This window comes from Lissotriton helveticus, chromosome 9 (assembly GCF_964261635.1).
Source record: "Lissotriton helveticus chromosome 9, aLisHel1.1, whole genome shotgun sequence".
In the NCBI taxonomy this organism is placed as follows: domain Eukaryota; kingdom Metazoa; phylum Chordata; class Amphibia; order Caudata; family Salamandridae; genus Lissotriton; species Lissotriton helveticus.
In genome coordinates, this window is record NC_136070.1 from 1,226,774,931 (window position 1) to 1,226,794,293 (window position 19,363).

At 47.5% G+C, this 19,363-nt stretch overlaps 1 protein-coding gene across 1 annotated transcript in view; it reads left to right on the top strand.

The window, feature by feature from the left end:
• The first annotated feature begins 221 nt into the window (after positions 1-221).
• The window catches only part of UROC1 (urocanate hydratase 1), a 196,713-nt gene continuing 177,571 nt past the window's right edge, over positions 222-19,363 (top strand). Inside the window, exon 1 of the mRNA XM_078661719.1 lies at positions 222-456. Coding sequence (XP_078517845.1) covers positions 331-456 — 126 coding nt within the window. The 5' untranslated portion in view covers positions 222-330. The remainder of the gene's footprint in view (positions 457-19,363) is intronic.

Here is a 19,363-nt window from a genome sequence, read left to right on the forward strand (position 1 = left end):
GTCCCATCCCTCTTTGGAGCTTGTATCATCCCTGAGTCCCGGGGTTTAATAACCTTAGATTGGCCGGGCCGCAGTCGTGCTCACAGATGACTGCCCTCTGTCACTCAATGCACTCAGTTCAAATGACCTTTGCCCTCCAGGTGACGCCCCCAGCACGCCTTCAGAGGGTCTAGTGCTCAGTACCGGTGAATCATTTACGCGCGGGGAGGCGCTCAGCCAATCGGCGTGCGTTCGGGAGTGGGCGGGTGCGCGCAGGTCTCTGCAGGCTTGCACAGGTGAGCCGTGTCTGCACAAACAGGTGTCCGTCCGTCCTCCGCCTGTCCGAAGAGAATGTCCAGCCTGAAGGAGGTGTGCGCGGGCCTGCCCCTCGCCCCACTGCCCGAGAACCGGGGCAGGGCCGCGGGGGTCCCCCATGCCCCCTGCAGGACCCCTGGGCTATCAGCGGAGGAGCGCAAGGTAAGGTATATCCCTTCCCGGTAGATCCTCTGAACCCAGGCCAGCCCCCCAGCATTGCTCCCGCTGGGAAGGCCCCCCTCCGCATTACATACCCTTCCTGGCCGAACCCCTTCTTGTCAATAGGGAGGCTCCAGGGGCGTAGCGACCCTTGGTGCAGCAGGTGCAGTGGCACTTGGGCCCAGAGAGACTCGTTGAACCCTGATAATGGTTGTGTTTACTACCCCCAACAGCTGTACAAGGGGGAATTTTTCTTGCTTGCACCAGGGCCCAGCGGCGGATGGTGGCAACATTAAGTGGTGAGGCGAGCAAACTGGCGCTGAGACACCAGCAATGCCTTTAGGCTCAGTGCTAACGCTCTTAATTGTGGCTTGTTACAAACAGTTGTTATAACGAGCCACGTTTGGGGTCTCTGAAGTTGAGGCTGAAGGCAGTGCGAGTTTCTCACAGTGCCCATCAGTGGGTCAAAGAGGTGACACTGCCCACTCGAGCAAAATTAAATTCATCGCTCGGTTCGCATGCTATAAACAGCCACTAAATCGCTGTTGTGCATTACGTTACCATTTTAATGTTACGTATAACATGTTAATATAATGCATGTTGGCGATTTAGTTGCTGTTTATACCGTTTAAATATGTGAAATAAAATATTTACCTACCTACTGCCTGCACAACTGAATCCGGTCCTGGTGTTCTGTTGCAGTCGTCCGGGGCCCTGGAGCCAACTCCAGTAACCAATCCAGATGCTTCTCTCATGCTGGTAATCAGCATGAGAGAAGCAGCACCAGGATTGGTTGGAGCAGGCTGGCTGAGCACTATTTCAGGCCCAGGGTGCCTGTGCCTTCTCTCCACCCAGCTGTCAAAGACAGCTTGGATTGGAGAGGTTTGAAGTACTCATGTCAGGCTGGCAGCAAGACAGCTGACCAAAGTGACATGCGCACTTAAATCTACGGTCACCAACCGTCCCGCTCTCATAGCTCTGGCTGTGAGAGGAAAAATTCAAATTCACTCTTTTATGAAATTCCGTACATCGTGCTGCTCATGCTGATTTTTAGTGCCTGGAGCTTGTTCTGCACCGAAAAAATCAGCGCAAAGGGCATAATGTGGTCAGCCAAAAGATGCAATCTTAAGTTAGTTTTGCTGCCGCTCCAGTAGATGTTCTACTCTAGTGGCAGCTTTCTCACTGAGAACGGTCGCGACCGCCAGGGACTGACTGCGGTCGCGACTGCCAGTGACTGGAGGCGGTCGCGACCGCCAGTGACTGGAGGCGGTCGCGACCGCCAGTGACTGGAGGCGGTCGCGACCGCCAGTGACTGACAGCGGTCGCGACCGCCAGTGACTGACAGCGGTCGCGACCGCCAGTGACTGGAGGCGGTCGCGACCGCCAGTGACTGACCGCGGTCGCGACCGCCAGTGACTGACGGCGGTCGCGACCGCCAGTGACTGACGGCGGTCGCGACCGCCAGTGACTGACGGCGGTCGCGACCGCCAGTGACTGACGGCGGTCGCGACCGCCAGTGACTGGAGGCGGTCGCGACCGCCAGTGACTGGAGGCGGTCGCGACCGCCAGTGACTGGAGGCGGTCGCGACCGCCAGTGACTGGAGGCGGTCGCGACCGCCAGTGACTGACGGCGGTCGCGACCGCCAGTGACTGGAGGCGGTCGCGACCGCCAGTGACTGGAGGCAGTCGCGACCGCCAGTGACTGGAGGCGGTCGCGACCGCCAGTGACTGGAGGCGGTCGCGACCGCCAGTGACTGGAGGCGGTCGCGACCGCCAGTGACTCAGTGACTGGAGGCGGTCGCGACCGCCAGTGACTCAGTGACTGGAGGCGGTCGCAACCGCCAGTGACTCAGGACACAGGCTCCCGCAGCCCACGCGTTGCGGGGGGGGGGGCCCGAGCTCCAATACACTGATTTCACATTTTGATTGATTGTCTCAGTGTAATGTGTGTGTGATGTAGAGTGCTCTGACACCCTACACTTGTATGAGTGGCGCTATAAACCTAATTAAATGCATCTCAGCAAGAGAGTGGTTATGGAGACTTGAGGGGCACTGTTAAAGCGTGTTAGTGATGGAGTCCGTGGTGGAGGTGGTAATTGGGGGGCGTCAACAAACAAACAAACAAGCCGGCCCGGGGTATAATAATTTACGTACAGCTGACAGCAAGTGGACTGCGCTTCTGCAATGGCCAAATTCATACAACTAAATTGAATTATTGTCACAATCATCATGATTAAAAATTGTGATTTATTGCTGCCACTCAACGGTGCGCAACGGTAACGATAGTCAAAGTTGAGAGCATAATATAGGCCTCCAGTCTAGAAATAATGGGCGGCCGCGTAGTCACCAAAGAAACATACCTTACAGCATACATGGAGAGGCCTATGCATTGTGACAATTTCTGATGCTTTACCTGATTCACCGAAGCAATAGGCTTACAAGAGGTAGCTCTACATCTTCCCTTACTTTTCTGAAAAAGGCCTTTCTCAATGATTTTTGCTTTTTCGCTCTCTGGAAAAAACAGAACGTGTAGGGCTGGGATATGTTTAATGCCTCGTACAACCTTGAAAGTTGGGAATGTTATGTACACTTTCTTACACTTCCGAGACCACTCCTGCCTTATGCATGCATTTGGTACCTAGGTGGGCTCTGCGATTGCAATCACAATTCAAATGTCGCACATCAGCAATCTTAAAAACTTGACAGCAATGCTGCAGGTACGTGCGCCTATTATTTCAAGCGCTTGTTGGCAAATGCAGCCGGCTTTCTGGCAGCCGTGCTTCTTTGTATCTTGAGGGTAATTTAAAACAGGTGGGTCCCTTCTGACAGTCATACTACCTGTTGGTTTTGCTGTGAGATTACTGCACAGCTCCTGCCTCAGCCTGAGGAGAATCCAGTATGGTGCCTGTCCGAGCGTGAGTCAGTGTCACACTAGCAGCTAAGATGGATCTGTGTGTTGTAACTATTCATGTTGGGACTGCCTCACATCCTGTTCGGTTGGATCCCACGTGGACAGAGAGGTCCTGGAGTCCTGGTGCTCTCCTGGTTGATTGCTGGCAGGGTGGGGGCCAAGTGAGGGCAAAGGCTGGCAATCCTAGGGGAATTTGCAGATTAAATATCAGGAGGTGTTTTAAACATTCCTTTTACCCCCACATACAACTCAGGAGTTTCCATACTGGTCATGGTGTGTACAATTTCATGTGCTTAAACCGTGTTCCCAGATACCCTGTGTTATGAAACACTCCTAATAGCTTTTGACAAAACACACTTCCAACCCATAGGTTGGCAAAAACCTTTGATTTCTGTTTCCTGGCATGAGGTTTCGGTATGTGTTTTTTAATGATGCTTGGCCCCGTAGGTTAGTTTGTATCAAGCACTGCGCCCTGTGTATTGTGGTGCAGTTTCTATGCCCTGCAGGTGTGCGTCTTCAAGGAAGGCGCGGCTCGAAAATGGCCCATTGGCCTCTGTAGAAGGGAAGGACACGCACAGTACATGACCATCTACTATACAATGAGAGGCCATACCGTGCCATTCCATGACTGGGTTCGCTTCCATTTCTGGTGCTTTGCACCATTTCTGGTGTTTTAAGATCTTCAAGTTTCTTCTTGCTCAAATGAGTGTCATTTCTGATATTTATATGTTATGATCGTCTTCATAGCATAATTTTGCTCGCAAGAAAATGTCACTTATAGTCGTTGAAATATCACTCATAATTATACTGAAATTATGAAAATGTCACACATGGCAATCTGAAACCTTGGCAGCTTTGCCCGCAGCAGCCCCCGTGTTCCAGCCTCCAGGGGCCCCTTCAGTGATGTAGCACACACAGGCAGCACTACACTCTCTCACCGGCGTTGGTTGCACCATTGAGTTGCTCGTAACAGTCCAGCCTCGTACGTTAAATGGTGCATGCCGCGTGCGGTGGGTGCAGGTGACCTCAGCTTCCAGGCCCAGCAGCAACGGGGTTGAAGGCAATTGCCTTGAGGCCAGAGACCATTTGCATATTTACAAACCTTTGTAAACTGGTTACCGAGGCTTCGTTTTTTTCTGCTTTAGGTACCCCCTGGGCCCCCAATCTGCCTTTTCCTTACATTTGTACTGCCCTAGCATGAGAATGCATTTCATGAAAAGGAATATAAAGTGAAGTTGGCAAAAGAAAAATGCCAGCAATGTGTTGTTTAAAGAGCCTGGAAAGACCTTGTCTTGACACTAAATAGGGTTATAAATAAAGTATTATTGATTTGTAATGTGACTTCAGTCTTTGTTCACTTTAATTATCAGTCATGCATCATTCAGGCAGCCCTAGAACACAATTAAAAGTGCTTTCTATTTATATTTGTTGTCCGAAGTATGAACAGATAAGTGCTGAACATACAATTGAGAAAGAAAGAGCGGCTGACTTTAGTTATGCACATGATATTCCAAAGTATGAAGTCAAAGTCCAAAGGCTGTGCACAAAACGTCCAGAGTATGCCGCACAGCTACTCTCTTGCAAAGCAGATCCCAAAGTATATAAAAGTAGGGACGGTGCACCAAAAGGAGTACTCGAAAGCTCCAAATCTTATTCTCAAATTTCTTTTATTTAATTAGTTCTCATAAAAACAGACTCCTCAGCCAACGCGTTTCGTTCACACTGAACTTAGTCAGGGCTATTGAAGTGAGAGAACAAATCCGCTGTGTTAAGCTCCTCCTAATATTGTTACAATTTGTTTCGCAGTAGGCTATTTCCAAATATGGATCATAAAACAGCCAGTCACTCAATTAGTGATCCAGGGTGTTTCTGTTCTCTCTATAACGGAATAACTGGCTTAATCCCAAAAGCTTAATAACTTGAGGAGGGTCCCGCCATAGGTCTTGGCCGCCCTTTCAAATAATTCGTCGTATCCCAAGTGGAAAGAAAGTCGCCTGGGATACGACAAATCTTTTGAAAACCCTACGCCGCCGTCAATAACATGCTGAGTTACTTCAAATGTCTGGGAATGCACCCTGCATTTAGACAACTCACTCCTCATTCTCGCCCTTCACTTTTACGCTCACCCTGCACTCACAGTGATCTCAATCCACTCACTGATCACCATGTCCTCCCACCTTTCACCCGCTCACCCTGCACTCATAGTGATCACTCTGCACTCACAATGCACTTGCATGGTTCACCCTGTACCTCACCCTGCAGTCACACGAGCACACTACTCACCCTGCACTTATGTCACACTTCACTCAGCTGTCCCCCTCACTGCTCAATCTGCAATCTCACTTAAACAAGCCCATCACTAACCATGCATTCTTTCGTCCCACTCTGCCCTTACATCCACACCCCCACCATTTGAAACTTTATTTCGATTCATAAAAACAGAATCATAAAAGTATAACATAACATTGAATAATTAAAAAAAATAATATAACACTATTTTCCAATACAAATACAATGACTACATATTGGTGCCGAGCTATGAGCTAATTGCATTTATGAGGGTCAACAGTCCACAACAGTAGTTAATTAATATCGGTTTCTAATACTGAGTGCTACTCTGATAAAACTAAGAACAGCATTGCATATTACATCCACACCCAAATTCATATGGTCACCTCACTCACCCTGCAGTTACTCCTCTTACCCTACTCTCACTCTGTTGCATTACTAACGTGCACTCACATGGGCCCTTCTACCACCCACAAAGCACAGAGGGTTAATGTGCCTGCTACAAAGAACGTGGACCATGCAGATCACAGAACTGAGTGTGAGAAAACTAGGTGTAGTGCTATTAAAAAAAATAATGTTTGTCAGAAAGGTGCTATAGAGAGATGAGGTGCATTGTTGGTGAGTGGTAGTGAGGGAATTCATGGAAAAGGAGGAGGGAGGGTGTGCCAAAAAAGACTGTCAGATGCCATCGAGAGAATTTTTGAGGCATCGGCAAAGTGGGCATAAACCCAGGGCCCCAGACTTTCAGGGGCCCCCCTGATAAAACCAGCTCTGTTCTGTAAAGTCTTGCCCTGATGGCATTAAATAATTCTTGAACAGATGGTTTTAAATACAACTTTCCTTTGTTTTCTTTTCAATATTGGTGATGTGTGTCTATTACAGACATTTTGTAGAGTAATGGTGTGTTTCATGCAACATCCATAACATGTTCTTTTGGTTCAAATCTCACACATATGAGAAATGGGAGAGTGTCACAGACATTATTTGCAGTAATATGCTGCTGTGTTACAATATTGAAAACACACATCACTATCCCTGAATATTACATGTAAACACATTTAGAATTTGGACTGATGTCTGTGCACTGTCTATGACTAGCCCAAAGAGGACATGAAAGAGCTGAAATAGGATCATAAATTCAAAACTGTACTTACAGGGGACCCCAAAATATGTTTGGCAGTTGGCCCCTAATAGCCTTAAGATGTTCCAGGTGCCATCGGCGAATATAATGGCCCTAATTCCCACATGGGCTGGCACGTCTAGGTCCATGGAAAAGACATTTTGTTTATACAGTTTAGCAAAGAAAACAAATTGTAGCATGTTTAAACTCTGCATAAGTGTTTCTGTGGTGGTGCACATACAAAAGGGGAATTAATTTGACTAAATAGGTTTGATTTATGTATGCTGCTGCTTGCTGTACTTGTTAGTGTTTTACCTGTCACTGAAATATTTGCACCTTCATGTACAAGCACAAACCAAAAGGGCATTGGTTGACTAAAGTGGTTTGATTTTTGTATGCTGCTGCCTGCTGTACTTGTTACTGTTTTGCTAGTCACTATGAAATATTTGAGCCGTCAAAAAAGGAATTGTTAGTTTAAACTGGTTTGATTATTGCATGGTGCTGTAGTTGTTATTGTTTACCAGTTGCTTTGAAATATATGTGCCTTTATGCACACACCAAACAGGGAATTGTTTGACTAACCTGGCTTCATTTTTGCATACTACTGGACTTGTTTTTATCATGCACTTTGAATGTATTTTCACGTTGAGGCAAGAAGAAAGTTAATGGTTTTACTAAACATGCTTGATTTTTGTTTATTGCCGGGATGGTTATTGCTTTATTGTGCCCTTTGAAAGTATTTGCACTTTCTTTTGCATTACTAACTATAGTTTGTATAGATTGTCATTAGGTACTTGCTGATATGGTTTGTTTTTAGGTCTCGCCCTGGAATTAGCATCCAAAGGATGCTTCCAGGGACGGAGACGTATAGTAAGCTGTCTCGAGGGAAGGACGGACGAGAAGGTGCACGAGCGCAGATTGCACCTCGTGGGCGCGCAAGGCGCCGTGCCCCTCTCCTGCCTCGGAAGCAAGCACCAACACGCATGCGCATACCCAGAGACACACACACACACACACGAGCACCCATGCACGCACCCATACATACAGAGAACCCACCCTTGCCGTCGCATACACACACATGCGCGCACACACACTGCATACACACACGCTCCCCTCTTACCTCACCAGAGACACACACACGAGCGCACATACACACACGCACGCATACAGAGAACCCGCCGTCGCATACACACACACACACACTGCATACACACACACTGTCCCCCCCCCCCCTTACCTCACCTCACCAGGCTCTCTTCTTGTCCTGTTTTCATGTGGGCTCCTTCTGCCCGGCTCCCGATGGATGGGCGGGCGGGCGGGCGGGTGCCGGAGAAGCGACCAAGAACACTCTGCGCCTGCGCGGAAGTGCACGCGCCCGCCTGGCGTCACTTGTTTTGCTTGTAAGGATCCTGCGCCCCGCCCGGCACTATTTCCCATAAGTAGTTACAATTACCTGAAACCTCGCTGAATTTCTAAATATCAACCACGCCGAACGGAAATATTAGGACTGTCGTGCACCTACATAGAAGTCTCAAATCGTCGTGAATTTCAGAAAGTACCTGCCCTCCCGACCCGCACCGTACGTGTCACACTAAAAAGCACATCTGGTCCTTAAAATAAACGTCCACGTACCTATAAAACACTGCCGTAAATGGAATAGATGCAAGTAATGTCTGAATAAAAGACGAAACGTACTCACTTGTGCATGAAACATCTAAAAATAAAGCTGCTCCTTACATCACATGAGTCTGCCCTCTGTTTTTTGAGCGAACTCCATAGTGCACAAATTGCTCCCGTGTGCTGTTTACAACGAGAAGTGCATGCTGGGATGTCTACATTCTGACTGTAATTCAGGCAGTAAGTTAACCCTTCGGTGTCACATTCGCCTTAGAATTTCAGTGAAGCGCGCTGCTAGGCGCGGTGCTGTCATGAAGCACAGGCGGCCCGTTGTTGTGCGGGCTCCAGAGCGAGTTACCTGCGCAGGTCTGGAAGCACAGGGCGGGGCTCGAAGCTCCACATGGCAGAGCAGAGGGAGGAGACCTGCAGGACATGCCTTTACCACACCTGCCGCCAACATGACAGGGTTCATAGCTCCGGGAGTTCCCGTGGTTGCGCTTCAGCCAAGAGACGGGGCTTATGGGCTGTGCCTGGTGCTGACAGGAGGACGGCGGAGGGCGCGACGAGCTTAGCAAGGGCACCCGCAACTACAAGCGGCCGCTGCTGTTGAGGCACCACCTTTCGGCCGAGCACCGACTCAAGGATCCCGACTCGCAGGTAGGTGCGGGGTATTGTTTCCTCCATTGTGATGCAGGGTTCAGTCCCCCAGTCCTCCTTTTAGGAGGCTGTCCTGCTATGTAAATATCCAGCTGTCATCTGTCTTACCTCCAGGCGCCCGCCCCATACACAGCTGCCTCCTGTCACACTGGCTCTGTAAGTTACCAACGGTGTTTTGCGGCCCTTCCACGCAACCCGAGGAGTTTCCCTAACTTTGTTACACGTCTTACTTTCACTCAAGGATGTGTGCATAGCATTACCACATATGTCTCACATCCTTTAAGTTGCGTAGCCCAAGAGGTCAGCTACGATCCTGTTCCCCCCTCCATCCTTACGTCAACGCCCAATAGACCTACTTGACAGCCATCAATAAAGCTTTCGTTTGTCTTGTCTAGCCAATATGTATGTGGTATTTAAGTACTACCCGTTGAGACATAGTTGCTTGTTACTTAATTTGTCTCCAAAGCATGAACGCCTACAAGGCCTATGTGACCATAAGCAAGGGTCCAGCAGGTACGGCACCACCAGCATGGAACATTAAAATGTGCTGTGTTCCAGCTGTGAGTGGTCAATATGTTCCTTTTTATGAATGACTAAATTAAGGAACTAAAGCGCAACGTACACCTGGGGGCATCTTGGTGCTAAAGTGAACAAGATCAGTGAGGCCCAGAAAGTTCCATATTGCATTGCAAATGCTATAGGTGTCACATTTGTGAAAGTTAAAACTATTGGCATTGTAAATGACAAAGCTATTACTTTAGCTATTACTATAGCTATGTTCACAACCAACACATAAATAAAAAAAATGTAATTCGCAATACCAATGGCTCAGACCTATTGCATTGCAAATGCTTGTTATTCTACATGCAGTGTAATTTATGGTGTTTCTTGCACTTGTCTGTGATACGTGTGGCTTAAATCCAGCCCCAGGTGTTGAGTTTACTTAATAACTCACTGGAAACAGGGTATCTTCCTGTCCAGTTGAAGGAAGCTAGGGTCTCCCCACTGTTGAAAAAAGTTGGTACTGACCCGAAGGCCTTGAAAAATTACAGACCTATCTCGCAGCTTCCTTTCCTGAGTAAGCTCTTGGAGAAGCACGTCCTAGGCACTTTGTCTGGCTACTTGGAGGAACACCATCTCCTTCACGCCAGGCAAGCAGGGTTCCGATCCCAACATAGCACGGAACTAGTAATGGCCGCGGTCACCGACGAACTGAGAGTCAGGGCAGACAATAAGCAGCCGTGCGCCCTGATTCTCTTAGATCTGTCGGCGGCTTTCGATACGGTCAGCCATACCATCCTGCTGGACCGTATCGCGAAGCTGGGGATCACTGGCCAAGTGCTAAAGTGGCTGGAGTCTTTTCTATCAGGTCGTACTCAAAGGGTACAGCTGGGTGATCAGCTATCGGGGATTAGTGAGGTACCATGGGGTGTGCCCCAGGGGTCAGCGCTATCCCCCCTGCTGTTCAATATCTATCTGCAGCCGCTGGTTGAGGAGCTCATGAGCCGGAACTGCGAAGTTTTTAACTACGCAGATGACACCCAGCTACTGGTTCAGCTGGAAGACACCATTGAGGCCCAGGAATCAGTGAGGAATCTGCTTAGCTTCACGGTCAATTGGATGACCAACAATCTGTTGAAAGTGAATGCCGAAAAAACCGAGGTGCTGGTCCTCAGTAACCTAGGGAACCCCTGGAGTGACCTATACTGGCCCCCAGAGCTAGGTTCTACTCCCCCCCCCTGGTAAGGTGGTAAAAAGTCTCGGTCTGAGGATTGATGCAGACCTCTCGATGGCTTCCCAAGTCGCAGCCGTGGTTGGTTCTTGCACGGGTGTATTGAGGCAATTGCGGAAATTGGTACCCATCCTATCAGCCTCTACCCTGCAATCGATTGTATCTGCCACAGTCATTTCAAGACTGGATTACGGCAATGCACTATACCTCGGCTTGCCACAGAAGTTGTTGAGGAAGCTGCAGGTAGTACAGAACGATGCCGCAAGGCTGATCCACTCCCTGCCTAGAAACTCTCACGCCACCCCCCTGCTCCAAAAGTTGCACTGGCTACCGGTCATGTACAGAGTCCAATTCAAATGTCTCTGTGTGGCCCACAAGGCTCTCTTTGGTAAAGCACCAGAGTACATAAAACAACGTCTCATGAGATACGTTCCGGGTAGACCTCTGCGCTCAGGGAAGACCTCTAATCTGTTTCAACCAAGATTCAAGCTAAAAACCAGAGGAGGCAGGGCTCTGTCTGTTCTTCTCCCACAGTTGTGGAATGCCCTTCCGACTACTCTGAAGGAAGAATCTCAGTTACTGCCCTTCAGAAAGAAATTAAAAACTCATTTATTTAAAAGGGCGATGACTTCAGCATAGTCGATGGGTATGCCTGAGAGATTTGGGCTAACAGTGTGTTGTGTTGTTCTGTTTCTAAGCGCTTAGAGACCGGCGGTGATAGGCGCTATACAAATAAGCAATAACATAACATAACATAACATTTAGCATTGTTTACACTACAGAAATGATAAATTAAAACGGACAAACATCTGCATCAATGTTCTGAAGCATCGAAACCGTTTTCTTCGTCAGCATTGTTTGCCTGTCTGTTTTGTAATGCTTACTAATAAAGACATGATGGTAGAAATTGAAATTGCTTCCTCAGTTCACGTTATTATCATGCACAACCAGGCTATTTCTCTTGCCTTTCGCAGGATATTGAGTTATATCTTGTGTTCTTCTCATGTTTATTGTCAGTCGAGTTTTAATGGAATTGTAGGTTTCGCTTTTTTTTTTTCAAAGTTTCATGTTATTGTCCATTAATGTCAATTTTTATTCAGACCCTTCATAGTTATTCTGCAGCCATAGGCAGTTTCTGAGACAATAGGACCGCTCTTTTACATTGTTCTGATTGTTGCAGTTCCTCAGACAATAGGATCTCTCCTTTGCATTGTTCTGATTGCTGCCCGAGTTAAATAATCTGCATTTGACCTTATTGTTACAAATGGCATAGCTTGTATGTTAAGATGGTTTTCTGCTTTCTCATGAGAACTTTGAGAAAGACAACTTGGAGGTTTCAAATCACAATATGCCAGAATTTTGGGCTCTGGGGCAAAGTGGTAGGTGGTGGGTCGGGCTGCCGGCGGGGCCCCCTCCATGTGTTTTGCAGGGGGGCCCCCTCAAGTTTCATTATGCCACTGCAGTGACTGAAGGTGGTCGTGACCGCCAGTGACTGAAGGTGGTCGTGACCGCCAGTGACTGAAGGTGGTCGCGACCGCCAGTGACTGAAGGCGGTCGCAACCGCCAGTGACAGCCCGCATTGGGAAAATCTTGACGGGTGCCTTCTTAGCACCTGAAAATTGAGCTAGGAGATGCCAATTCTCGCTCAACAACATGTCAGTTTATTTGAAGAGTGAATTAAAATTACCATTTTATATTTCACTTTTGGTTTTTCCAGTGCGGGGGTGGGAGGGCAGGGTGACGCTCCTTCGCCCATGTAGAGAAGTCACCGCTGCAGTGGCGTTCTTGCTTATGTTGCTGACCAGCCCTCGCCCAGGCGTGTACCCTTAGTTGAGACCTGTGAGACCCCTGCAACTGACCCCTTACAGTGAAGACCACTCACTGATTTGAGCACCTCTCTCATTCTTCCCCGTGCCCCCTTTCAATTTTCTTTCGATGCACAATGACAAGCTTTTCTTTGAATTCACATAAAAAGTGAACACCTTTTTCATGTTCACCTGTGGTCCAGTTTGTATCATAAGCAGGGGTGGGCGGAACTCGTGGAGTTTCAATCCGCAGAGTTACTTGAAAACTCTGCTGGTTTCTGCAGAGTTCAGAGAACCAGCGGAAATCAGCACATCGCGCACTCATGCGGATTTTGAGCGCCCGGAGCTTCTTTGCACTGAAAATATCAGTGATAAGGGCACCATAAGGTGAGCCAGAAGACGCTATCTCAAGTTGGTTTTGCTGCTGCTCTGGTAGATTTTCTACTCTAATGGCATCTTTCTCACTGCGAGCGGTGGTGACCGCCAGTGGCTGACGCAGTCGCGACCGCCAGTGGCTGACGCAGTCGCGACCGCCAGTGGCTGACGCAGTCGCCACCGCCAGTGGCTGACGCAGTCGCGACCGCCAGTGGCTGACGCAGTCGCGACCGCCAGTGGCTGACGCAGTCGCGACCGCCAGTGGCTGACGCAGTCGCGACCGCCAGTGGCTGACGCAGTCGCGACCGCCAGTGGCTGACGCAGTCACGACCGCCAGTGGCTGACGCAATCACGACCGCCAGTGGCTGACGCAGTCGCGACCGCCATTGGCTGACGCACTCGCGACCGCCAGTGACTGACGCAGTCACGACTGCGTCAGCCACTGGCGGTGGCGACTGCGTCAGCCACTGGCGGTGGCGACTGCGTCAGCCACTGGCGGTCACCACCGCTCGCAGTGAGAGCCTATTTTTTTACCCACTATTTAGAATGAACTAAAAGTAATAACAAATTATAAAAGCAGTGCTTTAAAAGTACAGTGCTTTTATTTGATTATAATTCAAGAAAAACAGCTTTTATACTCTTTCAATCAAGTACTCAGTCAGGATTTATAGAACGCGTCTGCATCACCCGCGAAGGTCTCGAGGCGCTACTAATGCGTGAGAAGTGAAAATGCTACTTGGCTTCAAAAAGGTAAGATATTTTTCTCCCCGAGTTCATTCTGGGGGTAGTGCTGTTTTTATTTACTAAGTAAAAGACGAGGTCCTCTTTGCTTGCCTTGTCTCGAGCAAGGCTAACCTCACCGCGCCTGGTTAAACATTGGTGGATATTGACTAACATTCTTTTGGTCTTGTTCTCCCAAACTGGTGGTTACTGAGGCGCTCGCGTTCATTGGTTCAGACAGGACTGTCAGGGGGTGACCTGCATCGTTCCCTGCCTGCAGCGCCGCCTCCTTTTCAAAGGTTAAAGTTCACTGCATGGCGTGGACGAGTCTTGTGAAGGACGCATCGCCAAACGGCTGGCGGAAGCTTCTAGAGTTAAATATTGCACATTTGTGGGTGCATTTGACTATTGGACATGTATGTTATTTTATGCAGAAAATTGCAAAATTAAGTACCTGCAAAAAATGTACATTATGGAAAATGGTGCATATGCAGTGATGAGTTTAATAGATTTGGATAACCAGTGAACTGCACTGTTCTGCCCACGGTGGTGGTGGTGGACGCTAGGCACCCCCATGCGCATGGCTGGTGCTCCATTGGGCCTGGCCATGGTTTGTAATGTTCAATGGAGTGATGTAGCTCCAACTCCGTTTTAGGAATGAATAAATGAATAAATGCATTAGCTCATGGTGGGGAAAAAAGGATGCAGTTTAAGGCACTGTGTTGCATGCGCAAGGCTAGGTCGGGCACTGGGCTGAGTCTCCTTTGAAATTTAGTGGTCCCCTACCAGCCTACACGCGCTCTGCTTTTAATCAACCAGTCACTGAGCACATGTCCCAGAGTCAGACTAGTCCCTATGGAAGGTCGTTCCTTTTCTTATCTGGTCTCAAGCTTTGGACCGCCCTACCCTACCCAAGCCCTTGAGGAACTGCTTCTCTATGACCCCCTTCAGAAGGAACTTGAGGACCTGGTTGCGTTGTGCGCTCACCCCTTTCTGAAAGTGCAGCGCCGGGAAACCCTGTTGGGTAGCCGCGTTCTCTATAACATTTGATAATAATAATACTATGAATGGAGGAAGGCTAGAACAGTTCAGGACCAGAGCGCATTGAGTCAGTGCAGCCAACAAATTTAACAGATGGACTTTCCTTCCTTGGCCTTTTAATCTTCTCCGACTAGCTCTGAGTAGCAGATAGCCGCATATCCCCTTGGATGTCCTGCACTGTAAGTGATAGTCTTAGTCTTAAACGGCATTGTCCATCCTTGGTCTACTAGGGCTGAAGCTACAGCATATTTTCAAAATATCCACATAATATAAGTGTGCACATTATTAACCTAAGTGGTAGACATTAGATAGTCTAGGCTAAGTGGCTCTCCTCAAGTTCTCGTACTCTGCTAGAAGAACTACCCATAAACCCATGAAGCCTGGGAGTAAATGCACAACTTAACAATGGCACTTGCAAGTACCATCCAAAACAACAATAAAGGAAATATGTGGTTAGATAACCCACTGCATCAAATCTGTCCCTATATTCATGCCTCAGACCACCATAATGATCGTATCAGTCTTTATCAAGCCCTTTGCTTTATTTTCTATCCAGGCTGCTGCCGGCTATATCTATTTGGAGTCGCCCCACTATACGCAGTACTCGTACAAATACTAAACAAATCGGTGTTTCTTAAAAGAAATGCATGTATTTTTCTGTGGTTCTTAAGTTCACTGGGGACACTGCATATGATTTTATTCTTAATGATCTGATTTAAAAGGTTTCATATAATGACCTTTTTGAATGAACTTGGTAAAGACTAATAAAATCATGGTGGTCTGAGACTTGATTGTAGGGTGTTAGCATTAGATGTAGTGGGTTATTTCTCCTCCAGTTCTGGCGGAGGCTGGATCCTCGTGATCCAATTTTAAGCATAGTTAATTTAGTCTAGAACCCACGCGGAGGCTCAGTGTGTCGTGATAGACTGGAACTGTCACCGGTTTCCTGAAGTGACATAGCAAATTGGTGGAACAAAAGGACCTTTGGGAACTGGAAGGGTCATTGTTTCCCCTTCCGCAATCTGTGAATGACTTTGGGGGTGCATTTTTACATCAACTGTGGTATATGCTTTCAAGGCGGCACAGCTATGGCTTGGGGCAATGCATACAAATGTGCATAATACAAACCATGTTAGCCCAAACTTCAATGGATTGTCAGAGGACAGTTGTTGCACGACCAGCCACAGTATATGATCTGAGCAGTCCACGCAGGAGCTGGACTCCGCCTCAGAGAGGCAGGAAGCAGCCAGCAGAAAAGGGCATTATACAACCGCTGAAGTATATATTGTCCCTGAAAAGCAACCAATGCCATCCCCCCCAAGGAGGTTTCTACAACCACCCTATTATATAACTTGTATGCAACTGTATCATCGTCAACAGACAGGTCTTCTCCAACAACCACCGGGGTATATAGTCTGATGACTCACTGAGAAGCAACCAATAACATACTCGGCAGTGGTGTCTACTGTAGCCTTAAGATATCACCTTAAGACATTGTGTTCACTTGTGTGATTGAGACTATTCCAACACTCTCACACTTAATTTTCAAGAGCAGCAACCTACGCTGCTCCATGGTTGAAGGTATGTCTTTCCAACTAGAACCCCTCACCTAAGTACGCCCATGTAAGTTAAACTACAACCAACATCTTTTTGACTATGCCCATGGAAAAAGCCTCAGGAACCCGCAGAAATCTGAGTGCTTCATGTCCTTGTCCGGGATATAAGACGGGATACCCATTATACAGTACAGGTTCACTAAGTGACTATTGCTCAGACGTGTAAACAGCAAAACCCTAGAGTTGTTGACTGTAGAGTCAAGCAGGTCAGTGTTGTGAACTTTTAAGGTTTAAGAAGCGTGGGTGGAATGATTCACTAGGAGAGAGATTGGGGAATACAGAACAGGGTAATTGTACTTTTCGCATAGTCACTTTACTAGCAAGGCATATGTATTTAGTACATATTGAAGTCTGATGAAATAGACTTTTGCCAATCCCTGGTGCAAGCCTGTTGTATAGACCATATGGGAGGAAAGCTCAGGATTGAATAGTCAGATTATCTAGTAAAGGCTCTTCAGGTGGCTGGAAGAATCAGGAACTCACTATTTAGAAGTTTTACAAACTACGCAGATGCTTTGAAAAGTGGGAGTTCAAAAGGTTCATCTAAAAACAAGGCTAGATCATGTCCAACTGAATGATAGGTGTGGTGTCTCTCCCGTCACAAGTCTTTAGAAGGACACCAATCTGAGAAATTGCCTTCAGGAGTTTTTTGAACTGGAATTGGTGGCTATGGTGCAGGGAGGCTTGCAGGAAGTCTGTGAGAAATTGGGTTGTTGGTTGAGGGGGGATGAGACCGTACTCAAGCAACAGCCACAATCCATGTCTGGGTGAACCACGAAAAGTCACGAAATAAACCTGTTCCTAACTCTTTGGTAGTTTGGAACAAAACCAGTCAGGCAATTTGTAAAGTATTCATGAGTAACTCGAACAGTAATAAAGTGATAACATAACACAAGAAAAATAAAAAAAATTTAGAAAAATAAAGTACATTTTAATAAATCGGACTGGGAGGTAGGTGGAAATTCAGGTGGTGGTTAATGTAGACTGGTCCTTGGTCATGGAGGGCCTTGCAAGCGTGGCTCAGGAGCTTGAATTGGCATCTTTTCTGGATGGGGAGCCATTGGAAGTCTTTCAGGTAGTAGGTTCTCTTTGGCGGGTTCAGGATAAGTCTGGCTGGTGTGTTCTGGATCATCTGAAGTCGTCACATGATTTCGACAGTTTGTTGTCGTATTCCAGCTGACTGGCTATGAGGGACTGCGTCACTGTTTTCCTGGTGCTGATGGGGAGCCACTTGAAGACTTTGTGGAGTGTGTGGAAGCAGGCTGAGGAGACAGCGTTGATCTGACATGTGTTGGAGAGTTCGCTGTCTAGGATGATGGTGAGGTTGTGGGCATGGTCTTTTGGAGCGGAGGTGGGTCAGAGTGCAGATGATCACCAAGAGTAATTCCAGAGGGAGGTGTCTCTGCTGAAGATCAGTACTTCAGTTTGGTCCGTGTTGAGTTTCAGGCAGTTGTTATTCAAACAGTTGTGGAAGTGGGTCTCAGCCGTGGTTGGGTCTGCTGAGAGTTAGAAGACTAGCTGGGTGGCGTCTGAGTAGGATACGATGTTGTCGTGGGTACTGACTATGTCTGCGAGTGGTGTCATGTGGCTGTTGAAGAGAGTTGGACCGAGGGTTGAGCCTTGAGGGACGTCGCAAATGGTGTGCTTGGGTTGAGAGGTGAAGGGCGGGAGATGGATTCTCTGGGTGTGCCCTGTGAGAGAGGATGCCATCCATTTGAGCACATCGCCTGTGATTCTGATATGTCGCAGTCGGTCGATTGAGTGTGTGGTGGGAGACGGTGTTGAAGGCGGCAGAGAGGTCAAGCAGAATCAGGGCGGCTGATGCTCCTCTGTCTAGTAGTGTGTGGATGTCTTCTGTTGGGGTGATCTGGGCTGTCTCGGTGACGTGATTGGCTCTGAATCCTGATTGGAAAGGGTCTAGCAGGTTATTTCTCTCCAGGTGTTCGGTGAGTTGGAAGGTTATTGGCCTTCTCCAGGACTTTGGTGGGAAATGGGAGCAGTGAAATGGGACAGTAGTTCTAGAGCTCGTTGGGGGTCTGAGTGGGTTTCTTGAGAGGCGGTCTGACCTCTGCGTATTTCCAGGCGTCCAGAAAGATGGCTGTGGCGATGGAGGTGTTCTCGCACCCACTCTGTTTGGTTTACAGGCCTATTAATGGATTTTAACAGTCGGCATACTGTATTTAAATGTTTTAAGAAACAAATACCTGGACATAGTGGGGGGTCATTCATCACCTCCAAGCTGAATATTATGGTAGGGGGGGTCAACCCTGTCAACAGCATAATACCTTGGGAACCCTTTTGAATTACACCAGATTTATTTGTAGCCCTGCATTCCAAAGCACCGGACATTTGAAGATTTAAGCATGCTCACCACTGCTTTACTGAACTGTCTAATTATATTAAGGTGGCGCTGCTGTTTTTAAAAAAAAATATTTTTATTGGTCAACTGGAGATTAGTACAAAAGCATTCAACAGTGTGTACAAAAGATATCAGAAAAGAAAAAGAAACACATGTCATATCGACTATATTTACATCCTTCCAACCTAAATCAATTTAACACAGTACTTTAGTCATTCAAAAATAATGACCCCCAAATTGTCATAAACTTTACCATTGACTTAAGTCCTCTTACTTTAGCCAGCGCCTGCTCCATATCATAAATTTGTCTTACCAACTACCACCAATCCATAACCGATGGTGGTTTTGGAGAAATCCATTCTCTGGCTATGGTTAGTCTAGCCGAAACTAACAGTATAGAAAATAAGCTATTATTTTTAGGATGCTCGGAGCTGTAACCCAACATGACCTCCCTAAGCGGTACAGATGCCCCTATCCCCAACTTATTATTATTATTATTATTCTGAGTTTTGTATAGCGCCTGGTTACCAATAGGCATCCCAGCGCTTACCAGAACATAACACTACTAGAAAGGTGCAGGGATTAAACGGAAAACAAAAAAGTTTTTAAAAGCTTACGGAAACGAAGAAGACTAGCCTCCGAGCGCAGATGTAAGGGCAATGAGTTCC